The sequence below is a fragment of the Anabrus simplex genome, chromosome 2, assembly GCF_040414725.1.
Source record: "Anabrus simplex isolate iqAnaSimp1 chromosome 2, ASM4041472v1, whole genome shotgun sequence".
NCBI lineage: Eukaryota > Metazoa > Arthropoda > Insecta > Orthoptera > Tettigoniidae > Anabrus > Anabrus simplex.
This window is the reverse complement of record NC_090266.1, coordinates 1,182,298,898-1,182,325,498: the sequence shown is the minus strand read 5'-3', so window position 1 is coordinate 1,182,325,498 and position 26,601 is coordinate 1,182,298,898. Positions and strand designations below refer to the sequence as shown.

The following is a 26,601-nucleotide window of genomic DNA, read 5'->3' as shown; positions in this document are numbered from 1 at the left end:
GTGAAAACAGGTTTGTACCTTTAAAGGTGGTAAAGAATGATAAAGACCCACCTTATTAAAATAGAGAAATAAAGTGACTAAGAAGGAGGTGCAGATTGGAAAGAAATAGTTAGAAATGGTTGTGGAAGTAAGGAGAAATTGAAGGAACGTACTAGGAAATTGAATCTACCAAAGAAGGCAGCTAAGGATAACATGATGGCAAGTATAATTGGCAGTCATACAAATTTTAGTGAAAAATGGAAGGGTATGTATAGGTACTTCAAGGCAGAAACAGGTTCCAAGAAGGACATTCCAGGAATAATTAATGAACAAGGAGATTGTGTATGTGAGGATCTTCAAAAGGCAGAAGTATTCAGTCAGCAGTATGTAAAGGTTGTTGGTTACAAGGAAGATGTCCAGATAGAGGAGGTGACTAATGCTAAAGAAGTATGAAAATTTACATATGATAACAATGATATTTACAATAAGATACAAAAGTTGAAAACTAGAAAAGCGGCTGGAATTGATAAGAATTCTGGGGATATACTAAAGACATTGGGTTGGGATATAGTACCATATCTGAAGTACTTATTTGATTATTGTTTGGTTGAAGGAGCTATACCAAATGAATGGAGAGTTCCTATAGTAGCCCCTGTGAATAAAGGAAGGGGTGATAGACATAAAGCTGAAAATTACAGGCCAGTAAGTTTGACATGGGTTGCATGTAAGCTTTGGGAAGGCATTCTTTCTGATTACATTAGACATGTTTGCAAAATTAATAACTGGTTTGATAGAAGGCAATTCGGTTTTAGGAAAGGTTATTCCACTGAAGCTTAACTTGTTAGGATTCTAGCAAGGTATAGCAGATATTTTGGATTCTGGAGGTCAAATGGACTGTATTGCGATTGACCTGTCTAAAGCATTTGATAGGGTGGATCATGGGAGACTACTGGCAAAAATGAGTGCAATTGGACTAGACAAAAGAGTGACTGAATGGGTTGCTATATTTCTAGAAAATAGATCTCTGAGAATTAGAGTAGGCGAAGTTTTATCTGACCCTGTAATAATTAAGAGGGGAATTCCTGAAGGCAGTATTATTGGACCTTTGTTTTCTTATGTATATATATAAATGATTTGAGTAAAAGTGTGGAATGCAGATGATGATATTCTCTATAGAGTAATAAATAAATTACAAGATTATCAGCAACTGCAAAATGACCTCTATAATGTTGTGAGATGGCCAGTAGGCAATGGTATGATGATAAACGGGGTTAAAAGTCAGGTTGTGAGTTTCACAAATAGGAATAGTCCTCTGAGTTTTAATTACTGCGTTGATGGGGTGAAAGTTCCTCTTGGAGACCATTGTAAGTATCTGGGTATTAATATAAGGAAAGATCTTCATTGGGGTAATCACATAAATATGATTGTAAATAAAGGATACAGATCTCTGCACATGGTTAGGAGGGTGTTTAGGGGTTGTAGCAAGGATGTAAAGGAGAGGGCTTATAAGTCTCTGGTAAAAAAAATTGAAATGTTGTATGGCTTTTAGTGCCGGGATATCCCAGGACGGGTTCGGCTCGCCAGGTGCAGGTCTTTCTATTTGACTCCCGTAGGCGCCCTGCGCGTCATAATGAGGATGAAATAATGATGAAGACAACACATAACCGAGCTCGATAGCTGCAGTCGCTTAATTGCGGCCAGTATCCAGTATTCGGGAGATAGTAGGTTCGAACCCCACTATCGGCAGCCCTGAAAATGGTTTTCCGTGGTTTCCCATTTTCACACCAGGCAAATGCTGGGGCTGTTCCTTAATTAAGGCCACGGCCGATTCCTTCCCACTCCTAGCCCTATCCTGCCCCATCGTCGCCATAAGACCTATCTGAGTCGGTGCGACGTAAAGCAACTAGCTAGTAGACAACACATACACCTAGCCCCCATGCCATTGGAGTTAACCAATTAAGGTTAAAATTCCCGACCTGGCCGGGAATCGAACCCGGGACCCTCTGAACCGAAGGCCAGTACACTGACCATTCAGCCAACGAGTCGGACGTAAGACCCCAACTAGAGTATGGTTCCAGTGTATGGGACCCTCACCAAGATTACTTGATTTAAGAACTGGAAAAAATCCAAAGAAAAGCAGCTCATTTTGTTCTGGGTGATTTCCGACAAAAGAGTAGTGTTACAAAAATGTTGCAAAGTTTGGACTGGGAAGAACTGTGCGAAAGGAGACGAGCTGCTCAACTGAGTGGTATGTTACATGTAACTAATCTCATGATTAGACCCGTATTGAATTTGCTATAATATGCTTACAATATTGTGATTTGTGGTATGTTCCGAGCTGTCAGCGGAGAAATGGCATGGAATGACATTAGTAGACAAATAAGTTTGAGTGGCATCTTTAAAAGTAGGAAAGATCACAATATGAAGATAAAGTTGGAATACAAGAGGACAAATTGGGGCAAATATTCATTCATAGGAAGGGGAGTTAGGGATTGGAATAACTTACCAAGGGAGATATTCTATAAATTTCCAATGTCATTGAAATCATTTAAGAAAAGGCTAGGAAAACAACAGATAGGGAATCTGTCACCTGGGCGACTGCCCTAAGTGCAGATCAGTATTGATTGATTGATTGATTGATTGATTGATTGATTGATTGATTGAAGCATAACATCTGATAAAAACGGTCCTTTTCTTGACCAAATAAAAATTCACTCTTTGGAACATAAAGGTATGTGGTCATATCACATCCACTGTAAATGGCATAAAAAAAGAATTTAAAAAGAGAGAGAGAGAGAAGCCTGGGAATTGAATCTGTTTCCTGACAGCTTGTGTCTGCAACAGTAGCGATGCATGTTTTAGCCACCTTAGCTACAGAGAGTCATTGCGTGGGACTGGCACGAATGGAATCAGTTCATAGTCCTAATAGACACTAATAGACACTGCTAGTCCAACTGTAAGGTAGTATTATTTGCAGCTCTGATGGTTTTAAACATTCATTACCGGGCGAGTTGGCCGTGCGGTTAGGTTCGCGCAGCCGTGAGCTTGCATCTGGGAGAAAGTGGGTTCGAATCCCACTGTCGGCAGCCCTGAAGATGGTTTTCCATGGTGTCCCATTTTCACACCAGGCAGCCGCTTTCTTCCAACTCCTAGGCCTTTCCTATCCCATCGTCACCATAAGACCTATCTGTGTCGGTGCCATGTAAAGCCACTAGCAGAAAATAAACATTCATTATAGTTTACATCTTTGAAATAATATTGATGCTCTATTCTTGAGCATGAACTCAGTGGTATAGTTGTACTAAAAAATATAGGATCAGATACAAATGTCTTTAGGTTACGTACGATATAAGAGTTTATTGCATTACGTATCTCAAACAAAATAAGGGGCGGGGTGGCCACCCGGTATAGGACTCTTCCATTTAAACCTTTTAGCACATTCAGATTGAACATTTGACATTGTACAACCTTTGGTACTTACCAGGCATCTAGTATAAGAACTTATGACTAGGTTGTCCGTAAGTTAAGCAACAACGGTGATCCCATCTCCCTGACAGGGACGTGAGCCATCTGTAAATTCAGAAGAAAAAATTTAGAATTGCAGAATGACTGGAAGGGGCACTGTCTAAACCTAGAAAGGTAGATATGTTATACTTGGAGGTATTCTTCTTATCCATTGAGAATATAAGCACACCAGACAGAAAATTTATCATCTTGAAAGTGCTCACTGGTTGCTTTGGAGTGATGTAGATGGTGTTGCACTGGTATCAGGCAGTCACATGAACCTTCATCCCTGACATATGACCATGGCAGTGAAGTGTTGTGCGTGAGTCAGTTGGTTGTATGGAAACCGCATCAAGATGGGTCGAAGCAAAGACGTGACAGGCTGACAAAAGGGGGCTATCGTGTTTTCGTGCCCATGACTACACAGTGAATGAAGTTGCCTGATTTGTTGGTGTATCAATATGGACTGGCCAACTTGTCTACCGGGCATGGTGTACCACTCGCGCCCATGAAACATACAATAAAAACTGTGGTCGTAAAATGATCCTAACAGACGGACTGTAGATCAGTGTCACACTTTGTCAATGAAAATCAGTTGCAAATGTGACAGGAATTGCTGTGGTCAGTGAGTGAAGGTCCATCCCAAGTAGTTTCTGAGTGAACATTGCGAAGGGATCCGCATGCAATGAATATTTGAAGTTAATTATCTTACAAGGGGCTATTGCTCAAAACGGCACATGAAGTTGAATATCTTTAATGGGCCAAGTAACATCAAATATGGACAATAGCTGACTGGCGGCGTGTAGTATGGTGAGATGAGTTGCGATCTTTCCTGTTTGCATAGAATGCAAGGCGTTAAGTGCATCAATGGCCCAATAAGGGCTTTAATCCGCAGTGTGTGGAGGATGTAGTTCAGGCCAGAAGTAGTTCTCTGATGTTTTGGAGGTGTTTTTCATACTATGAATTCAATATCTGCATTCACGGACTGCATGCATACATGACTAGTTTGACAAACACTCCAATATCGTCACACCTCGACTGGACTGCTAAATCCCCTTATCCGGGAGATAGTGGGTTCGAGTTCCACTGCCGGCAGCCCTGAAAATGGTTTTCCGTGGTTTCCCATTTTCACACCAGGCAAACGCCGGGGCTGTACCTTTATTAAGGCCATGGCCGATTCCTCCCCACTCCTAGGCCTTTCCTATCCCATCATCGCCATAAGACCTATCTGTGTCGGTGCAATGTAAAGCAAGTTGTAAAGAAAAAATCCCCTGATCTTAATACCATTAGAAAATGTGCTGGAACAGCGGGTGAAAAACAGACATCAGCATCCAGTAATATAGTGGCTCTACGGGATCTCCTCCTCAGCTAGTGGCTACTACTGGATATGGCATACGGGCAAAATCTTGCGGACTTCCTTCTTCACCAAATGAAGGCAGTTATCAAAGCTGGAGGCTGATGTTATATGGTATTAGAACAATGTCTCCAGGGAGTGACTGATTTTTTGTCTATGACTGTTACAGAAGGGATCTGTAAAGTATCTGTAATACTCCTTTTAAAGAAGAGTCCAGTCAGGAGATGGGCAGTATGGACTCAGTAGATTGATATCTAAACAGATGAAATATCTTGTATTAATGTTGCCAAGAAGGAAAGCATTAGGATTTAAGATAGGTAGCATAGGCTAGGGAAAGACTCCTGTGTGAGAGCTTGATGTCATATTTAATTCAGAATATTAACTAGGCCCTGGACACCAAAGTTTAAGTTAATGCTGTTGTAATTGGCTTTGAGTTTTTCATCTCTGACCTTTTATTTTGATTCAGAAACTAACCAAAATATAGGTAGATAGAAGTGGTTTCTAGAGTTCTTGACTGATTGCGTGCAAAGTTTAAGATTGGTAAGTGAGTTTGTGAATATAAATACAGAGGTCCCGTAGAGAACTGTCATTAAATTCCTTTTGTTTACATAGTTTCTGAACCATTTTGATAGACAAAATTCTGTGACTTAGTAATGTTAACAGATACTGTAAATGCTTAATATACAGAAGCATTCTTGTATAAAATGACTTGTATAAATATCTAGGATTCTGTGTATATACTTGGTATTTAATTAGGTTCTAGATATGACGTTCATATGACATGAATTTGTTTCCCCTGCGAAACATGAGACCTTGCCACGGTGTCCCAATGAAGCAGATAGCCGAGCTGCAGGTGCAACCATATTGGATGGGTATCTGTTGAGATACCAGACTAAGGAATGGTTCATCAAAAGGGGGGTAGCAGCCTTTCGGAAGTTGCAAGGGCGGCAGTCTGGATGATTGAGTGATATGGCCTTGTAATAATACTCAACATGGCTTAGCTGTGTTGATACTGCTACACAGCTAAAAGCAACGGGAAACTACAGCCGTAACTAACTCCCGAGGATATGCAGCTCTCTCGGTATGAATGATGTACTGATGTTGGCCTCCTCCCGGGTAAAATATTCCGGAGGTAAACTAGTCCCCCATTGGGATCTCAAGGTGGGGACTACACGAGAGGGGGCAATCATCAGGAAGGTGGATACTGACATTCTGCGAGTCGGAGCGTGGAATGTTAGAAGTTGGAATCATTGTGGTAGATAAGAGAATCTGAAAAGGGAGATGGATAGACTAAAGTTAGATGTAGTTGGTATAAGTGAAGTACGTTGGCAGGAAGAACAGGATTTTTGTTCAGGTGACTACCAAATTATCAACACAAAATCAAATGGAGGAAGTGCAGGAGTTGATTTAATATTGAATAAGAAAATAGGACAGCGGGTAAGCTACTACAACCAGCATAGTGAAAGAATTATTGTTGTCAAGATAGACACCAAACCAATGCCCACCACAATAGTGCAGGTCTATATGCCTACTAGCTCAACGGATGATGAGGAAATCGAAAGAACATATGATGAGATAGAAGATTTAATACAATGTGTGAAAGGTGACGAGAATCTAATTGTGATGGGAGACTGGAATGCAGTTGTAGGCCAAGGAAGAGAAGGTAATACAGTAGGAGAATTTGGATTGGGACAAAGGAACGAAAGAGGAAGTCGGCTAGTTGAATTCTGCACTGATCATAATTTAGTCCTTGCCAATACTTGGTTCAAACACCACAAATGACGGCTTTATTCGTGGATGAGACCTGGAGACCCTGGAAGGTATCAAATAGACTTCATTGGGCCGATTGCAGAAATGATGACTAGTTTTAAGCCGTAGACATCATCTACCTAAACAACGTCTAAATCATTCACGATCTTCCATTGCATAAACAATGTTCAGTCGATGTTTAACTAGACATCCCTTAAAGTTTCAATTTTGGTTTGAAAATGGAGACAGAAGTATCTTTCATGCGACTCTTTGCTTGTTGAAACCAATGAAATTCGTCGGTGCGCGCGCCGAACGCCAGTCAGCTGTTTGTTTGCCTACACATTACTCAAATATGGCTGAGCATGACTTGCCCACAGATAGCGAGTATCGCTTTCAGTGGAAATTAAATCTCATATTATCGACACTAAAACGACACGCCACCGTACTGGGAAGTGTAGCTTTCATTATAGCGTTGTTACAGTGAGTGTAATCTACTCATAAATACGGTTGCTTCGACGAAGGGAAGATGAAGCAATAGTAATGTGTAACCGAGTGTGTTGTACGGGCTATACAGATGTAGCTTGCATTCTGGAGATCGCAGGTTCGAAACGCATCATCGGTAGCCCTGAAGATTGTTTTCCCTAGTTTCCCTATTTTTTCACCAGGCAAATACTAGGGCTGGTATTATGGCCATGGCTCTTCTTCCCCAGTCCTCTTTAAACGATAATCACCACCACTTGCCTTTTCCTATCTGATAGTTGCCGAAAACTTATACGATTATATATATAAAAATCCCATACACCCTACTTTTTAGTTTTCACTATTATGTGTGTGTACTTGGCAGTAAATATAAGTGAATCCCTCCCAGTTGATGTATGTGACAGCTCTCAGACTATCAGGACACGTAATTCTGATGTGTATGTAGTCGAAGTGACCTATAATTCCATGGAAATTACCCCATGTACATAATAATAAAATATATCGATTGCCAAGAATTGTATTCAAGTTGAGTTACCGGACTGTCACTTTGTCAGTCTCAAGAAACAAGTGTCTCGTAAAGCGAAACCTTATTTTATGATTATCTCCCGTGCATGTAAAATGGATTGCTGCTATTTAGCAGCGGGCGACCCACAGAAAGGCCGTCGGACTAAACTTTCTTCCCGGAATCGTCTCAACATGATAATACAAATTACATATTTCATGGTACATAACCTCTGATTGTGATTCACTCCTCTCATTTGAGGTTAAACAGTACTCTCGGCAGTGTTTAAACATGACCGGTTGAACATCGGTTTTAGACAGTGTCTAATTGATAAATTACATCTCTGCAATGCGGCAGCCGTGCTTAGGCATTGTTTAACCGTAGACATTGTCTAAATACTGTTTCTACAATCGGCCCGTTATGATTAGGCCGAGATTCAGAAACCAGGTGTTGGATTGCAAAACTTTCCCAGGAGCAGACATGGACTCCGACCACAACTTGTTGGTCATGAAATGCCATCTGAAGCTGAAGAAGTTGAAGCAAGGAAAGAATGCACAAAGATGGGATCTAGACAAGTTGAAAAAAAAGAGTGTGAGGGATTGTTTCAAGGAACATGTTGCAAAAGGACTAAATGAAAAGGCTGAAGGAAACACAATAGAGGAAGAGTGGATAGTCATGAAAAATGAAGTCATCAGGGCTGCTGAAGAAATGATAGGAAGGAAGAAAACATCAACTAAGAATCAGTGGATAACTCAGGAGATACTAGACCTGATTGATGAACGACGAAAATACAAGAATGCTAGAAATGAAGAGGGCAGAAAAGAATGCAGGCGATTAAAGAATGTAGTGGATTGAAAGTGCAAGATAGCTAAGGAAGACTGGCTGAAGGAGAAGTGCAAGGATGTCGAAGGTTGTATGGTCCTAGGAAAGGTAGATGCTGCATACAGGAAAATCAAGGAGACCTTTGAAGAAAGGAAATCTAGCTGTATAGGTGGAAAGCCACTTCTGGGGAAAGAAGACAAAGCAGAAAGATGGCAGTAACATATCCAACAGTTTTATCAAGGTGAAGATGTAGATAATTTGGTTCTGGAACAGGAAGAGGCTGTTGATGCTGATGAAATGGGAGACCCATTTTTGAGATCAGAGTTTGACAGAGCTGTGAGCAACCTAAATAGGAATGAGGCACCTGGAATTGATGACATTCCCTCTGAATTAATGACTGCCTTAGGAGAAACCAGCATGGCAAAGTTATTTCGTTTAGTGTGCAAGATGTATGAGACAGGAGAAGTCCCATCCGATTTTCGGCAGAATGTTGTTATACCTATTCCCAAGAAAGCCGGTGCTGACAGGTGTGAAAACTATCGCACCATTAGTTTAGTACCTCATTCCTGCAAAATTTTAACACGTATTATTTACAGAAGAATGGAAAAACAAGTTGAAGCTGAGTTGGGAGAAGATCAGTTTGGCTTCAGAAGAAATGTAGGAACACATGAAACAATCCTGACTTTATGTCTGATCTTAGAGGATCGAATTAAGGAGGACAAGCCCACGTACATGGCATTCGTAGATCTAGAATAGGCATTCAATAATGTTGATTGGACCAAGCTATTTAAGAATCTGAAGGTGATTGGGATCAGATACCGAGAACAAAGAATTATCTACAATCTGTATAAAAATCAGTCTGCAGTGATAAGAATCGAGGGCTTTGAAAAAGAAGCAGCAATCCAGAAAGGAGTGAGGCAGGGCTGTAGTTTGTCCCCCCTCCTTTTCAATGTTTACATAGAACAGGCAGTAAAGGAAATAAAAGAGGAATTTGGAAAGCGAATTACAATCCAAGGAGAGGAAATCAAAACCTTGAGATTTGCCGATGATATTGTTATTTTATCTGAGACTGCAGAAGATCTCGAGAAGTTGCTGAATGTTATGGACGAAGTCTTGGGTAAGGAGTACAAGATAAAAATAAAGAAGTCCAAAACAAAAGTAATGGAGTGCAATCGAACCAAGGCAGGTGATGCAGGAAATATTAAATTAGGAAATGAAGTCTTAAAGGAAGTAGATGAATATTGTTACTTGGGTAGTAAAATAACTAATGATGGCAGAAGTAAGGAGGACATAAAATGCAGATTAGCACAAGCAAGGAAGAGCTTTCTTAAGAAAAGAAATTTGCTCACTTCAAACATTGATATCGGAATTAGAAAGAGGTTTTTGAAGACTTTCGTGTGGAGCGTGGCATTGTATGGAAGTGAAACATGGACGATAACTAGCTCAGAAAAAAAGATAATAGAAGCTTTTGAAATGTGGTGTTGCAGAAGAATGCTGAAGGTGAGATGGATAGATCGAATCACAAATGAGGAGATTCTGAATCAAATTGGCTAGAGGAGATCGATTTGGCTAAATTTGACGAGAAGAAGAGATAGAATGATAGACGCATCTTACGACACCCAGGACTTGTTCAGTTGGTTTTTGAAGGAAGTGTAGGTGGTCAGAATGGTATTGATAGACCAAGGTATGAATATGACAAGCAGATTAGAGCAGATGTAGGATGTAGTAGTATCATAGAAATGAAAAGGTTAGCACATGATAGAGTGGCATGGAGAGCTGCATCAAACCAGTCTATGGACTGATGACTCAAACAACAACAACAACATGTACAGTTACAAGAAAAGAAAGAATGAGCATGTGGTATTGTATAAGTTCCTAACAGGTACACTTTTCTCAGTGACAATTGAACGTATAGATATAATGTTTGTTACGGGTATCCACAGGATTTGTGAATTATATGTTGATAATATTGAAATGAAGTCTGATAAAATATCAAACATACAATACCATGTGCTCATTCCTTTTGTTTTTCTGAATGACTGTACAGATGTAGGTACTTCCTATTTGTCCACCATACTCTCTTGAGCCGTCCAAGACATATTTCCACTTGACATGCCATTTGTTTAGTCTCCTTCATTGGTGTTAGCTTGTCTAGGTCCTCTGAGAGTGAAGGACTTCAGTCTCTTTTTTGCAGGTATGTTCTAATATTGCAAGTAACATCATCCTGGCTGTATATCTCGCTATATCTTTATCTTATGGTGGTTAGTTCATGTTAAATTTTCATTCTGAATAATAATACTTTGTACAGGTGATCTTCTATGACAGTGACTGGAACCCAACAGTCGATCAGCAGGCAATGGACCGAGCTCATCGCCTTGGCCAGACAAAGCAAGTTACTGTTTATCGTCTCATCTGCAAGGGCAGTATCGAGGAACGGATACTTCAGCGGGCGAGGGAGAAGAGTGAGGTAATATTGTGGTGGTCATAAGAAACGAGTAGCTTTTCGGTCACTGCTTGAAGTATTTAACCATAGAGCTTTCACATATCATAGAATTTTGCATTCTCTGATTTTTTTTGCATTCTCTGTATAATCTAAGTAATTTTGTGGCCTTTCATCTACATCTTGAGTTGTGGACTCCTCTGATTCTACTTCTTTACCACAGCTTCATCCAGTGTTGTCATTTCTATTCTAGCCATGAGTTGCATTATAGAAACATAGGGGCATTGCTTTATTGCTTTACCCCTTTTACATGTATTTTTTTCTTTATCATTATAAATTAAATTTTCAGGTCATGTACAATGGCATGAATAGCTTGTACACTGAACAGTCATTAAATTATGACGACCTGCCGAAGACTGGAGCTCTGCATTTGGAAGAAAACAACCGTTCGAGCATTGCCCAGTTCTTGCCGCTGCTCGAAGGCTGGGGAAAGCCCACGCTGCGATAAGGCCGTGGCCGTCTAATGGACCATGTGGCCGGTCGTCCTTCTCGTCTCGGCGATCAGTGGAACTGTTGAGAACTGTCGGGCGCTCGAGCGTAATCATAATCCTGACCGGTGACAGAAAAACACGCCGCGCGCTCAACAGTGCGAATTTGCATTAGAAATGAGTTGGCAACTGGGCTTTGAGCAGTGCATACAGCGTTATGGATCAACCAAGTATAGGTCGTAAATGCTGCATTCAAGAAATGAAGAGAAGTATTCTGGAGAGAATTAGGAGTGGCTCGTTAGACCTGAGGAAGAAAGATATGTCAGAAGAGGAGGCGAAAAGTGAAGCTTGGAAATCGTTTGCACTTGTAGTAGATCCTTTCACGCAGGCTTCTTCTGGTTTCATGCTGTGTACTACATGTGATACTATACTTTCTTACCAGTCAAGCACAACAGGTATGATTCGGCACTGCAAAAGTAACTACGGACCAGAATTCCACCGAACACGTGCAGTACCAAGCAGCATCAAAAATGTTGTTGTTGATACGTTGGTCGATATAAGTGGAATAGATTTGCTACCGTTAAATATTTGTTTAAGATTGGCTTCAAGAAATATTCGCAGGAGCTCGTCAATGTTGGCGCCACTTATGGCAAAGTCAATATAGATGTTATTCCGCACCCTACCACTGTATCATGGCATGTTAAAGAAAAGGCCGACAAAATACGGGCGACAATGGTGCCCAAGCTAATATGTGCCCTAAAGAACAAAATGTGTACTTTAGACGCTGATCTGTGTTCTGATAACTACAAGGAGAGACATTTTTTGATTGTGACATTGCATTATGTTAACCATGAGTGGCAGCTAGAAACGCTTGTTTTGCTAACTGAGTTTCTGGACATACCTAAGACAGGAGAGAACATTCGGCACGAAATCGAAGAGCGGTTGCTTGAGTTAGCAATTAACAGAAATGATCTTACAAAATGTTGCTTTGTCACCAACAAAGGAGCTAATATGAAGAAGGAACTTGACTCTCACAACCGTTTGCCTTGCTTTGATCACTGTCTGATGACTGCGCTTCGTCAGACATATCAAGAGACGCCTTTAGAACACGAAGCTCCTGAAATCCTGTCGTGTCTGCTATCAGCAAGACCTATAGTAGGCTATTTGAAGAGATCGGGTCACTCGGGGTGTCTGCAGCACTCTGTGAAGCAAGAAGCTGTAACGCGGTGGAACAGTATACTGTTAATGCTCAATTCAATCATAAGTCAAATCGACGATATTAGAGATCTACTAAAATCCCCGGGGAAATTGAAATTCTTAGAAACTTTCCATGGAGAGTGCGTACGAGAAGTTTTCGCTTTCCTAACCTCCTTTAAAGAAGCGAGTTTGGATTTGGAAAGTGCAAAGTAACAACGCTGGAACGTGTACTGCCTTGGTACACGCGTCTGTTACAGCATTGTCAACCAGAAGACAGTGACAACAAAGGAAGAAATATTTTTATAAGTTACGATCATTTATAAAACTGTTGAATTATCGGAATGCAATTATGTATATATTGTTTATGCTTTTCAGTGCATGATGAAAATAAAAATAAGAGCAGCATACTTCATCAGATAGAAGTGCAAATTGGAGGCTATCCATTACATTGCGACGGTTCTATGGCTATCACGGCGTCATTTGAAAATATATATATAGGAATTCACTGGAAATATAGGTTGTTGTTTTTTTTTTTTTGCTAATTGCTTTAGAGTCGCACCGCCAGGACTGCCGACAGTGGAGTTCGAACCCACTATCTCCCGAATACTGGATACTGGCCGCACTTAAGCGACTGCAGGTATCGAGCTCGGTGGAAATATAGTTTTTTAGTAACTAGAAATTCTAACTAAGGTTTATACATATTTAAAGGTGACAGGAATACATTACAGATGTTTTCATTCATTTTTAGAACCCATTCAAGCAAACGGTGACCCAAGTTCTTCCCATGAAAAAGTCCAAGGTGGACTGGAGTTCGGATGAGGACGACGAAGATGGACACACAATTACTACTAATGAACTTGACAGGTACTTTTCGCTCTCCAAATCCGACTGTAGCTGTGCTGAAGGACAAATTTTGAAGTGGTAGAAAACGCACACGGAGTTATTTCTAAGGCTGTCGGTAGTAGCCAGAAGAGTTCTATGCATTCCTGCCACTAGTGCTGCCAGCGAGAGAAATTTCAGCCAGGCCGGTCACCTGCTATCCAGCAAAAGATCGTGCTTGGAATCAGACAAGTTGGATGATCTCTTACTGATCCATCACAGTTTCATAAGCATTCCGAACATACCACGTAATAACAAGAAAGGGAACATTCCTCAGACTATCTAAATGTATGATTCCACTTTCATTTACTCACAGGAAGAACTGCAAACCGCCAGCTGTAGTAGTAGCTCCAGGAACACAAATGACTCCTGTGCATCACGGAGCACCAATGACGAAAAACGAATTGTATAGTTATGATTCACATGTAACTTTATTTACAGGTCATAATTTGTTTATAAATTAACGCTTGTAAAATGAAAATTTGTAAGTATTACGTTTAAAAACAATCCTGCATTCCTTCTTGATCCTGCATTCAATATTAGTACAATGTATATGTGGCCGAGTCTGGAGATAGGTTACACATAGCCCACTATTACTGTGTCCCGGTTTTCCTAGCGAACGGAACAAAATACTATACGAAGACATTACAGTTCATAACGTTACAATTACTGGAATACATTATCACCTCAAAGACAAAAATCCAATAGTCTGCAACATATTAACACACTTCAAATGTAACATATACAATATTGTTATATTAAGGTTATAGAACTAATAGTAAAAAGCAAAAGAAATGTGTAAAAGAAGTAGGTGAGGTTTAATGTAAAGTTTTGACTTGTGATCTCAAGGAGTCCGGCGTAGCGCAGCTCGCTGGCTGGCTGGCAGGCACTGCGTCCGTCGGTTACTGCCAACCGGCCGAGCGTTTGGCGCACTCGGCCAGTCGCTGGCGATCGGTAGCACGTAACCGCCTGCACAGGACGCTCGGCTGCATACTCCCGAGAGCCAGAGAGGCGAGTAAGACTCGCCGGTAAAAATCAGAGATAATGCAGACCTCTACCTAAGACCTAGCAGATCATGCTTTCACTGTCTGTAAATGTGTTATGCTGTGTGGTAACATTTCTGCACAATGTTGAAAGTAGATGGAAGGCTATGTATAATGGAGCCTTTAATCCAGATGTTATATTAATCAGAATACTGTACAGTATGCAGAACTGAGCTTAAACAGTTCCTGCTGGCCTGAGTGGCTCAGACTGTTCGGGTACTGGCCTTCTGACCCCAACATGGCAGATTCGATCCTGGTTCAGTCGGGTGGTATTTGAAGGTGCTCAAATAAATCAGCCTCGTGTTGGTAGATTTACTGGCACATAAAAGAACTCCTGCGGGATTAAGTTCCGGCACCTCGGCGTCTCTGAAAACCGTAAAAGTAGTTGGTGGGACGTAAAAACAAATAACATTATTAAACAATTCCAGAGCAAGACCTGTGCTCTATGAAAGGGCACAGTACAGTGGTACAATGGTGGTTGATGAAGAAATATCCCATTGTGACAGCATGGAGTTATTCCTTGTCCTTCTGTATGTCCAGTCTCTATACTTGTTGCACTGGGAAAGTCATTAGCTTGTGCAACGCTAGCTATGTTGAGCATCCTTCTTGGTTGGCCCATATCATGAAGGATAGTCTGCTGCATTTGTTGATCCGTATAAGTTTCTTGACTTGTTGTTCACGTCTGACATGAACTTCCTACTATTCTGTGTAGTTTTGTTGGCATTAATGATTTTTTCCCCTTTTGGAGCTAATCCTAGTACACCTCACCTTTACTATGTGGTCGTTTAATTGCAATGCTTTTCCCTCACTTCACAACATCCAGAGTCCGACTGGTATAAATATCTCCTCCTCTTACTCACTCACTCACTCACTCACTTCGCTTGCATCCGGGAGATATTGGGTTCGAACCCCACTGTCGGCAGCCCTGAAGATGGTTTTCTGTGGTTTCCAATTTTCACACCAGGCAAATGCTGGGACTGTACCTTAATTAAAGCTACAGCTGCTTCCTTCCAACTCTTAGCCCATTCTTATCCCATTGTCACCATAAGACCTATCTGTGTTGGTGCAACGTAAAACAAATTGTAAATAATTTATTTTTTAAATTTATTTATTTCAGAAGCAATAAAGAACAATGCTGTAAACAAATGTTACAATTATAAATAAATAAATAAATAAATAAATAAATAAATAAAATCTCTCAGATTAGAGTATCTTCACCCAGAAATGGGCCACTTTCATATCACTATCACAGCCCACCATTAACTCCTGCATTGTGCAAGAGTATGGGCAAAGTTTACCGGTATGCAGATGTTACATTGTCTCTCCCCACGTTTACAGAGATCTCAATCCTGTAGGTATCCCCATTAATGTAAATGCTTCTCTCAAGATTTTCCTATCCCTCTCTACCTGTTTTACAGCCAGTTTTGTGAGCTGTTCATTGTTTGACAAGCCTATTGCATTGTGTGATGTTACAGATTCAGCGTATGGTGATAAGTGGAGGGAATTTCAAACCAGATACCTTGAAACCAAAGGAAGTTGTATCCCTGCTTTTAGATGATGAGGAGATCGAGCAGAAATGTAAGTTTTGTCTTCATTTTTTTTAACATTTTTCATATCACGCAAATTACATTAATACCATATTTGTATTTATCAAGGATCTGCCAGGTCCTGATATTGATAACGGCAACATTTCTAACTCTCTCTCTCAGCATCTTCATTTTTCCTAAATAGATTCTAATTTTCTATATAAAAAACAGGTCCCTGAACTTATTTTACTTTTGTTTACATTCTTGTGCAACTTTCGTTTTGCAGCTTGTATAGCATGACGAACTTTCACCACTGATGCCTACTCGGTTGCATGTATTTCCCCTGTTAGTAACAAATGTAGGTTTAAACACATTTTCAATACAGCCCCTCTCCGGCACGTTTCCCAGGTTATTGCGCCATTATTCCAAAGTGTCCCCGACCACGTTGCACTATTGATGCGCCAGTGACAACTGGCCTGGGTAAGGATTTGGTAGAGAAGTTAATTTCATGGTCCTGGACTGTGTAGCTGGGTAGCACATCGACCTGCAGCCACAGGGAGCGTCGAACCCAAGCCACCCTTTGCTGTGGTGGTTTGGATTATGCAACAGTAGCTCAATGGACATGTTGGTCCTTAATTTTATGTTCATAAGTGAATTGTGTAACAATGTACGTAAATTAGGCCTACTGTACTTGCACATAGTGCTTTGCAAGACATTCAATTCTGGAGAAGAAGAAAACTAGACAATTTACAAATGACAAAAAATTAAATTTTATTGAGAAAGTGGATGCTAATCCACACGTGGAATGTGTGCAAATCACCCAGATGTTGGTCATCCCTACGATTACTTTAAACATAATTGTAAGCAACTGAAAGAAGATTGAGGATGCTTATCTGACAGGAGGAAGCAGCTAAATGAAGCTTGTTCATGAAAGTCAGTTTCCAGATTTAAAAGATGTTCTGGCAAAATGGTTTAAACAAGCTTGGACTTGAAATATTTCTATTTATGGAACAGTGATTTGGGCCAAAATGTGATTATGTAACTTCAAGGCATCTACGTGAATGGCTTGAAAGGTTTATAAAAAGGAATAAACTTTTGTACAAATCCATACAGGGGGGAGGCTCCTTCTGTCAATATCAGTACTGTCGAGACTTGGAGAGATACGACACTGCCAAAAACCTTGGACTATAGCCCTGATTATGCTTTTAATGGAGATGAAGCAGGGCTGTTTTCCCAGCTTCTTTGTGATAAAACATATGCATTCAAGGGCAAGAAATGCCATGGAGGTAATTCAGTAAAGAGAAGCTAACAATGTGCCATTATGCTGCAATGAGAAATTTTGATGTCGCACATAATAGGACAGTGGATGATTCCATGTAGTTTTAAGAATGTACATACCTTTTCATGGCAGTGTACGGTAAATACCAATGCTTGGATGATGTCATTAATTTTTGAGAACTTCTTGCGATCACTTTATGCCAGAATGGGAGTGCGGGGAGAGGAAAATTATATTATTCATTGACCGATGTGCTGCGCACCCAATTGAAACAACTTATTTGAGAAATGTACATGTAGTGTTTCTTCCCTCAAACTGTTCAAGCCATCTCTAAGCCCTGGACCAGGGCATCATCCGGTGCATGAAGCAGAAATATAGAAAGATGCTCATGGAAAAGAGGTTGGTTGTCTGGACATTGTTTCATGTAAAATCTCAATTTTGTATGCTGTGCATTTCTTAAAATGTGCTTGTGAATCTGTAAACAGGACCATAACTCAAAACTGTTTCCACAAAGCGGGTTTTTTTCGTTCAACCATTGATGCTTTTTCAATGGATATAATGGAGAGCACTGATCATATGGATGAATAATGTAGCTAGCTTGGTACATATGAAGAAGTAAATTTTGCCACGTATGTTGAAAATTATGACATTGTTGCCACCTGCAAATTGCAGACATTGGACGAAATTCATGAACAGCTGATGATTGACAAAGACAGTAACGACCAAGAACCTGAGGATGAACGCGAAACTGGTGAGACGTGCACAGCATTACCAATGCATTCGTCAGTGGTAGAAGCTATGGACATAGTGTGGCGTTATGTGTCAGGTTTTGTTGTGGATTACAGTGTAATGAATTACGTTAACATAGATTCACATTTAAGTATTTATTATTTTCCACCTAGTCGATACAATGATTGCTTAAGGCACTTTAATGGTTAAAAGTGGTACATGTTTCGTATATTATCAACATCTTCAGCCACATAACACTGTTTAGATGAAAAATATATAAATATATTTAATGTAGTCAATCTTATGTTAATTTTAAGGACACTTCTTCTTAAGCATTACTTTGTCAGTTTATATATTTTTCATCTAAACAGTGTTATGTGGCTGAAGACGTTGATAATATACGAAACATCGTCGCCATAAGACCTATTTGTGTCGGTGCGACGTAAAGCCCCTAGCCACTAATATACGAAACATGTACCACTTTTAACCATTAAATTGCCTTAAGGAATCATTGTATCGACTAGGTGGAAAATAATAAATACTTAATTGTGAATCTATTGAAGTGCGATACGGACCATAAAGCTGATTTTATGTAATTATGTTAACATACTCGATACTCGTGTTTGTTACTGGGTGAGTTGGCCATGCGGTTAGGGGCGTGCAGCTGTGAGCTTCCATCTGGCCAACCCGATGAAGATAAAACCAGGAATGATAAAATGAGCACAAGAAGCAAAATACTTACCATCGAGCAGCAGCAGCATTAACAGTACCAGCGTGGAGGGCACAGAACATAAGTAAAGGGCACAGAACATAAGTAAAGGGCAGGATCAAACTAGCTACTTGAGGTGTTCCCAGGTCAACACTACTAACTACTAAATGAAAGCAAGATTAATGTTTAAATAAATTGAACTTTACTTAAAAATTAGGAAAAATTAAAAAAAAAAAATGAACAAAAACTGAAGAACAAATAGGCCTAATTAAGTTGTAAATAAAATCAATTTATAAAGCAATATATATTATGAGTGCGCCCTCGGATAACAACGTAAAATAATTTTATGTAGTAATAAATAAATAGAAGGAAAAAAATTATAATAATTCAATTCATTAAAATAGGAGACAAATGTCTATTTTTAAGATTTTAAAAAACTTGAAAACACATCCAGATTACACACTAAAGTAACTCTCACAGTACCAAGAAATAAGCGGAGTCTGCAGCTCGCATCAGAATCACTCAATGACAAATGTTAAAACGGATCTGTGCGTTAAATATTAATTACAACTGGCCAGCTTTTCCTTGTTAGTAGGTATACTACAATTTATCTCATTAAACTGAAATTTGTTTCCAGAACCAGTACACAAGGATTTCAATCATCCCAGAAACACGGAAACACACTCAATATTTAAGGCAACGATAGCCGACCAAAAATTCCACACGTAATATGTCTCCAATAATTTACAAATTACGAAGGGAAACACTTAAAATTCCACAGAAGACAAACAATGGTACACACGAAGCATGCAGCTTCCCAAAAATGAAGGCAACATCCCACTTAAAAAGACAATAGGAAAGGCCCCCACAAAATTAGCATACCGAAGATAAGATAAAAATATGACACGCAATAATGAAAGAAAGAAGGAAAGAAAACACGGATGTGAATAATCTGAGGAGGGAAACCATAAGTATCATTAAGGAATGGTTGAAACAAATTTCAGCTTCCTGTGACCACAATATTACAATAATATTATAATATTTTGAAATTAACATATCCTTCAACCAAATATAAATAGAGGATTTAAACACGGTTATTAAATTTTAATTTTAGGAGGCTCTGGAAAACAGTAATGGCCGAATAAGACCGGAAATAACCCATCCCATAGGTAATTAAACAATGATCCATTACGAAAACAATACTAGCACATAACGTCTTTTAAAACATTGACAACAGTCCAATGGATACCACAAATATGAACCAAGAAAAGTAGAAAGAAATCCACCAGCTAAATGAATGATAATAATAACTTTAGGAAACAGAAAACGTGATCATAACGATAATCACAGTTAAATAAAGGAATGGAATAATTGGCCTTTCACCCGCGCATATACCATGTTCCAGAATTACTCCATGATAATTTGGATATAGAACTTTACCAAAATCACGTTAAGTTACATTTTAATATTTAGAAGATACAATTTATATCATTAAAATGTCCGATGAAGAAATTCCAGCTTAATTTAATGAATAAACGGTGGTCGACATGTCCATAAACTGTAGGCCTAATTTCAATTACAGTTGCGGAGTAGGCACGAAATAATATTAACAGCGTTGCCAAAAACTTTTTTTTATAAAATAGATGTCACAGGTAGCTTGATACACACATTCTTCTTCTCCAAATAATCCGGCAGCAGAACAGTTTCGAAACAATTAAGAAAATACTTGTACTTACATCCTTGGGTGTCCAATTTAATATACGGTAATCCAATAGCTTACGTTCTAGGCCATTTTGCTATGAAGAACCTCCTTCAGATAGTTCGGTCACACTAATATTAAAGAACTGTAAATATGAAACACACTAAAACATTATTGCGCTACAAGTAAGGCAAATGCCTTAATTAACGAGGCTATTAGCCTGGTTTATCAGACTCCACTCCAACAACTTTCAATCGCATTTTGGACACAACTCCTCCAAACGCGTCCATTATGGTGATCTGCCGGGAACAGACTGGCTTGCCGGCCAGTCAAGCCGTGCAACACTCCATTCACGAGAGACTGCGCATGCTCAAGTCAAAGATTTGATTACTGAACCTATGAGGAAAATCAAAGTTATTGACGTAATAATGGCAAAATATGCATTTAAATAGGCATAGTTCAAGCACATAAATTAACAGCAATTCAAACAATGGCCGAGGATGGTAGATAAAAGTCCCCACACACCAATACATATGTCCAACAAATGAGGGTATCGTAATTCTCGTCACAGATTACAGTGTAATGAATTACGTTAACATACTCGATAGTCGCGTATGTTACTGGGCGAGTTGGCCATGCAGTTAGGGGCATGCAGCTGTGAGCTTGCATCTGGGCGATAGTGGATTCGAACCCTACTATTGGCAGCCCTGTTTTCCCATTTTCACATCAGGCAAATGCTGGGGCTATACCTTAATTAAGGCCACGGCTGCTTCCTTCCCACTCCTAGCCTTTTCCTGTCCCATCGTTGCCATAAGACCTACTTGTGTCAGTGCGACGTAAAGCCAGTTGGAAAGAACAAAAAGGAAAGGAATGAATAAAGGTAGAAAGCTAGGAATGAGGATGATTTTGTGCAGTTAAAATGTAATTATACTGGTAAATATGAGTCATATCCAGAAAGCAAGGTTATAGCCTATGTAGGCGGACATACTTCGACTATACTGGCTTTGACATTCGTTCTTCTGCTTTCTTCACACAGTTGTTGCTCATTGCTACCTGGAGTCTGGTTTAAGTAACGTGTTAACATTGGCTGTGCCAATTCAGAATCCTACCAAATGTGAAATGCGCTCCGTCATACATTTTCTCCATGCTAGAGTGGGGAAAAGTTATTAGTAGTAAACATGTAACTAAGTGTTGCTGTGAATTCTTGGAAGGCAGGACCAATGTTCTTGTTGAATGCAGGAAATGTAGGCCATCTCTGACGACAATGCAGGATAAGAAAGTTGAAAAATTTCCACTGCATTGTGTTTATGTAATTTAAGTAAGAGCAGTGAAATAGCTAGTAATGATTCAGTTCCAAGTGCTGAACTTCTACTGCTTTCTGGTTGACTTCCTGAATTTCCTTACTTTGATGGTCAAACTTCCGATTTAATTCATCTATCCTACCATACACATCACTAGTTAAACTATCAATCTTATTTATGGCATTCACAGTTCACTACTCACTCTACAGATCTCACTACTTAAAAAAACTCAGTTCATTCTTCAACACACCGAGCTCGATAGCTGCAGTCTCTTTAAGTGCGGCCATTATCCAGTAATCGGGAGATAGTGGTTCGAATCCCACTGTCGGCAGCCCTGAAGATGGTTTTCCATGGTTTCCCATTTTCACACCAGGCAAATGCTGAGGGTGTACCTTAATTAAGGCCACAGGCGCTTCCTTCCCACTCCTAACCCCTTCCTATCCCATCGTCGCCATAAGACCTATCTGTGTCGGTGCGACGTAAAGGAATTTGCAAAAAATTGTTCAACACTCCTTTTACAGAACTCAATTCACTCTTTAGCTCCTTACTAACAGAATTCAATTCCTTGCTCTGGTGGTTATCAATTTTAGTTTACAATTCCTTGCCCATCTCTTTGTTTCGCTGCATAAGTAGCGGAAACATCTGCGCTGTGAAAGTCTTCTGTTGTCTTATCTACCCCTATATGCCGAGTCTGATCATTCTCCTCCAAAATTCTCATTTCTCAGTGTCAACAGAACTTGATAATTACTAGCTATTTTGCTACTCTTATTTAAATTACATAAACTCTATGTGGTGGAAACTGTTTATCTTTCTCACCCTGATCCATTGATATAAAAACTTTGTTTTTGTAGGCAGAGAATGACCTCAAAGAAGTTATGGGCACAAACTTAGATGAACATATTGTTGACAGTGTCAGGTCAAATTATTCCTTTAAATTTTTGCCACAAAGAACATTCTTCACTGAACGAAAGAACCCATAGTCCGGGTTTGCATTTATGACCCTGTCCACTTTGTTCTTCACCTCCACATCCACTTTCCTACGGCATAACTGGGGGAATTCCGCAACAATTGACATTGAGTCTGAGCGGCAGACATGGCTTCTAATTTGGTTATTGTAGATGGTAGTTGTCCAAAGTTTGTTTTAATGTAAATTAAATCCTGCTGCACATTTTTACGTTCAAACACTGCTTGTACATCTTTGATGCACACTGCATCATTTGGCGAGAAACTGTTTACTATATAAAACAAAAAAGTACTGTATATACTTTAGAATGGAAAAGGAGAAATATTACTTTCAGACATTATAGTCAGGTATGGTAATTAAAATATCAATTTGATTTCATACTGATTTATTGACAGCGTATTATAGGACTGGTGAAAGTGAAGCCAATTCACAAGCGAGCGTAAAAACAGAAAATAAAAATTGGAGAAATTGTACCAGGATATTTCATGAATGGTTAAGCTAAAAATTTCTTAAGTAGGCCTATGCATTATGCATGTTTTTTTCCCAATAAAGGCCAAAATGTGCAAACGTGCACCAAAAAGTACACTTATTTGGAACCATAAAGTAATGAAATGAGTAACTACTCAGTTTGAGCTATAACCTAAGTTCCTATAAAAACATGCGTTTGCATGAAAGTCTTGTCTCTACTTACAAGCTTAACAGATGTGCCAGTCATTCAGCCACACGTTAGAGTGCCATTTGTAATGTTAATTCAACCACATTGGTTGTCATTTGTAACTTTACTGCGTCTACTTACCTCACAGCGGTGTGTCATTTGTAATCTAAACAATTGTACCTGGGCTAAATAAAATAATCTGAAATGTCCATAATTTGGGCAGCAGAGTTCATCTAAATGAGTCTCATGAATTTGGATAGAGCATGATAAATTTTCTCTTCTCTTCCAGTGTGTGTACATGATGCTGTGTACTGATACATCTGCTACGGGCCTTACCTAGTCCTGTACTATTTGCAGTAATCGTATAGGCCACGGCAAACTATGATAGCGGCAGCACACTTCAATACTTCGTGCAACATACACAGTTTTCATCGATTGTTATAAATACTTTAACTTCGACAGCCCATGATCACTGTACAACATACAAAAAAATAATAGATCTTGAACTGTGTGAGTAACTGCTGTCAAATCAGTAGAGCGAGATTTCCTGCGCTTACCCTCCAACGAAGTTGTCCCTCGAGGACACACCATAAAATAGTACTTAGAGTCCATAGCTGCCATGCTGATGTCATCCTCCTGGCTGAGTCTTACTTACAGACATGACTCATATAAGTTTCCATTATTTTGGTTATCTGTGAAAAGCTCTGAACATCCCAAATACTGTTCACAGTAAACAATATCTGTCGTGAACAACTATAATTTGGTACAGAATAGACATAATAAATATAATGCAGGGGTGTGGTACACAGGGTGTAACAATAATTAAGGTATGGCCAAATTTTCAGGACACATTCTTCACATGCAGAAGAAGAAAATATGTTATATGGACATGTGTCCGGAAATCCTTTATTTCCATGTTATAACTCATTTTATACAACTCTACATAGAACAATAATCATGGGAAACACACAGGAAGAGAATGTATCAGCATACCACATAAAATTCGTTCTTATATGAATTGTTCAAAATGCCCTCTGTTAGCATCAATACTTGCATCAACCTGCCGTCGCATTGAATCAGCGCATCTTGGATGAATTGGTTATTTACTCATAAAACTTGTGAATGTTGTCATGATGTTTGGTCAATACAGTAACAAGAAGGCCTCGAAATAACAACATGTAAAGATGTGTACCTTTATCAAAGGATGCACAATCAAAAGTAGCATACACATTTGAAAGGAACGCTTCTTAAAAGTCTTATAACCAGACTAGCAAGATACCCGTGCTTCACTACGGAATTATTCTGAAATTTATGATTGATTGCTTATTGTTTTAGATATATAATCCGCCGAAATTCGCGATCTGACTCGTTTTCTAATAGATTACGGCAAGTTTCCTCCCATTTTTCAATCTTTCTTTCCAGCAATCGATTTTGTACTTCCCGGGCTAGGTCCAGGTATTCCACCCGGTCAGTTGGGTCCCTAAATCTTTGCCATCTTTTCCTATAAGCATTTTAATATGGATCAAATCCTTCAGGGGATCTGTCGTGGTGTCGTCTTGGGTGCCTTGGCGGTACTGAACCCGCGGCCGGACTGCATTCTTAGTCATTAGCCGTCCAGGACCCGTTTCCAGCGTGGTCCGCACATTTGACGACGGTCCAGAATATTATTATTATTATTATTATTATTATTATTATTATTATTATTATTATTATTATTATTATTATTATTATTATTATATGTTCTGGACACCACAGCAATATGCAAGACCGCTACTTGGCGGTAAATTACATCATCAGCCATTGTCATTGTTGACAATGTGACCAGCACCATTGTCGCGCGTAGGCAAGTGTGCGGGATTTCTGGCGATACGAATGACATACCTCCGTGTATTATTGACCTTATTATAGAGGTGAACAATTTGACGGCCAATCTCATTCCTATCGTTTATTTCAAATGTGTTTAAATTTTTATTTATATGCCAGGAGAATCTACTGTACTGTAATCTAAGAACGTTCTCCGAAGGAAAAGATGGCTGTTGAAAAAGAACCCAGGAAAGATTAAAAATGATCGGTTGATGATCAGAATAAGTACATCGAAAGTCTACAGCCTGTTTCCTGTCATTCGACAGGGTCAGGGATGGAGTGAATAAAGCCCCATCTAGCAGCGACAATAGGAATTGTGCCGACTGCCGAAGCTCCCCTCTCGGGCAATGATCGATGAGTGACAAATGAAATGAAATATTGGACAGTGTTGCTGGAATGAATGATGACAGGGAAAGCCGGAGTATCCGGAGAAAAACCTGTCCCGCCTCCATTTTGTCCAGTACGAATGTCACATGGAGTGACCGGGATTTAAAACACGGAACCCAGCTGTGAGAGGCCGGCACGCTGCCGCCTGAGCAACGGAGGCTCCTTATAAGTACATTATGGACAGTAAAATAAATTGTTCTCACCTCCTTTTACACCCCACCGCCGTTAAGTTTATTTAACCCCAACCCCCCCAAAAAATTAAAAGAAGGCGTGTTTCTTTATGATTAAAGGAGATTCCAAACACGAATGCTCACGCCTATTACCTTCAGTTTTGAGATATAAGTATCCCCTTAAAAACAATTAACTTTTTTAACTTTCTTTCACACTGCCCCCCCCCCCCCTCACAAAGTGATATTAAGGCAAAAAATACTTGTTCCTTTAATAGTAAAGGATCTTCTAAATACCAGTTATCACCACTCTAACCTCTTCAGTTTTTGATTTGTGTCTCCTCATGAAAGGAATTCAACTCCTTTTCACTCGCGCTCCCCCCTCCCCTCCCCCAAGATTGTTTCAACCCAAAAACGCGCTTTTCTTTGTTTTTAAAGGAGATCAAAATACCAATTTTCACGTCTGTAACAACATTAGTTTTTATTAGATGTATGTATTCTCATACAATTAAGTCAATTCATTTTTTCAATCCTTTAACCCGCCCCCCAAACCCCCTTCATTGGATTTTCCGAGAATACGTGTTTGTTTGCTTTTAAAGCAGATACCAAAAATCAAATTTCACGTGTATAACATCTTCATTTTTGAGATATCAGTAGCCTAATTAAAAGAATTCAACACCATTTTCAGTCACTTTTACCTCCCCACCCACTACCCAAGTGGTATTTCCGAAAACTAAAAATACACATTTCTTTATTTTTAATAGAATTAAAAAAATACCATTTTTCACTTCTGTAACATGTTAAGTTTTTTTTAGATATACTGTAGAAATTCTCATGTTAAAATTTCACCCCTTTTTAGTTCCCCTTAAGTGGAGTTTCCAAAAACAA

At 39.5% G+C, this 26,601-nt stretch overlaps 1 protein-coding gene across 1 annotated transcript in view; it reads left to right on the top strand.

The window, feature by feature from the left end:
• Positions 1-26,601, top strand: part of LOC136863826 (chromatin-remodeling ATPase INO80) — a 396,793-nt gene that overhangs the window by 298,126 nt on the left and 72,066 nt on the right. The window contains exons 30-31 of the mRNA XM_068226103.1: positions 10,699-10,857; positions 15,913-16,015. Coding sequence (XP_068082204.1) covers positions 10,699-10,857; positions 15,913-16,015 — 262 coding nt within the window. The remainder of the gene's footprint in view (positions 1-10,698; positions 10,858-15,912; positions 16,016-26,601) is intronic.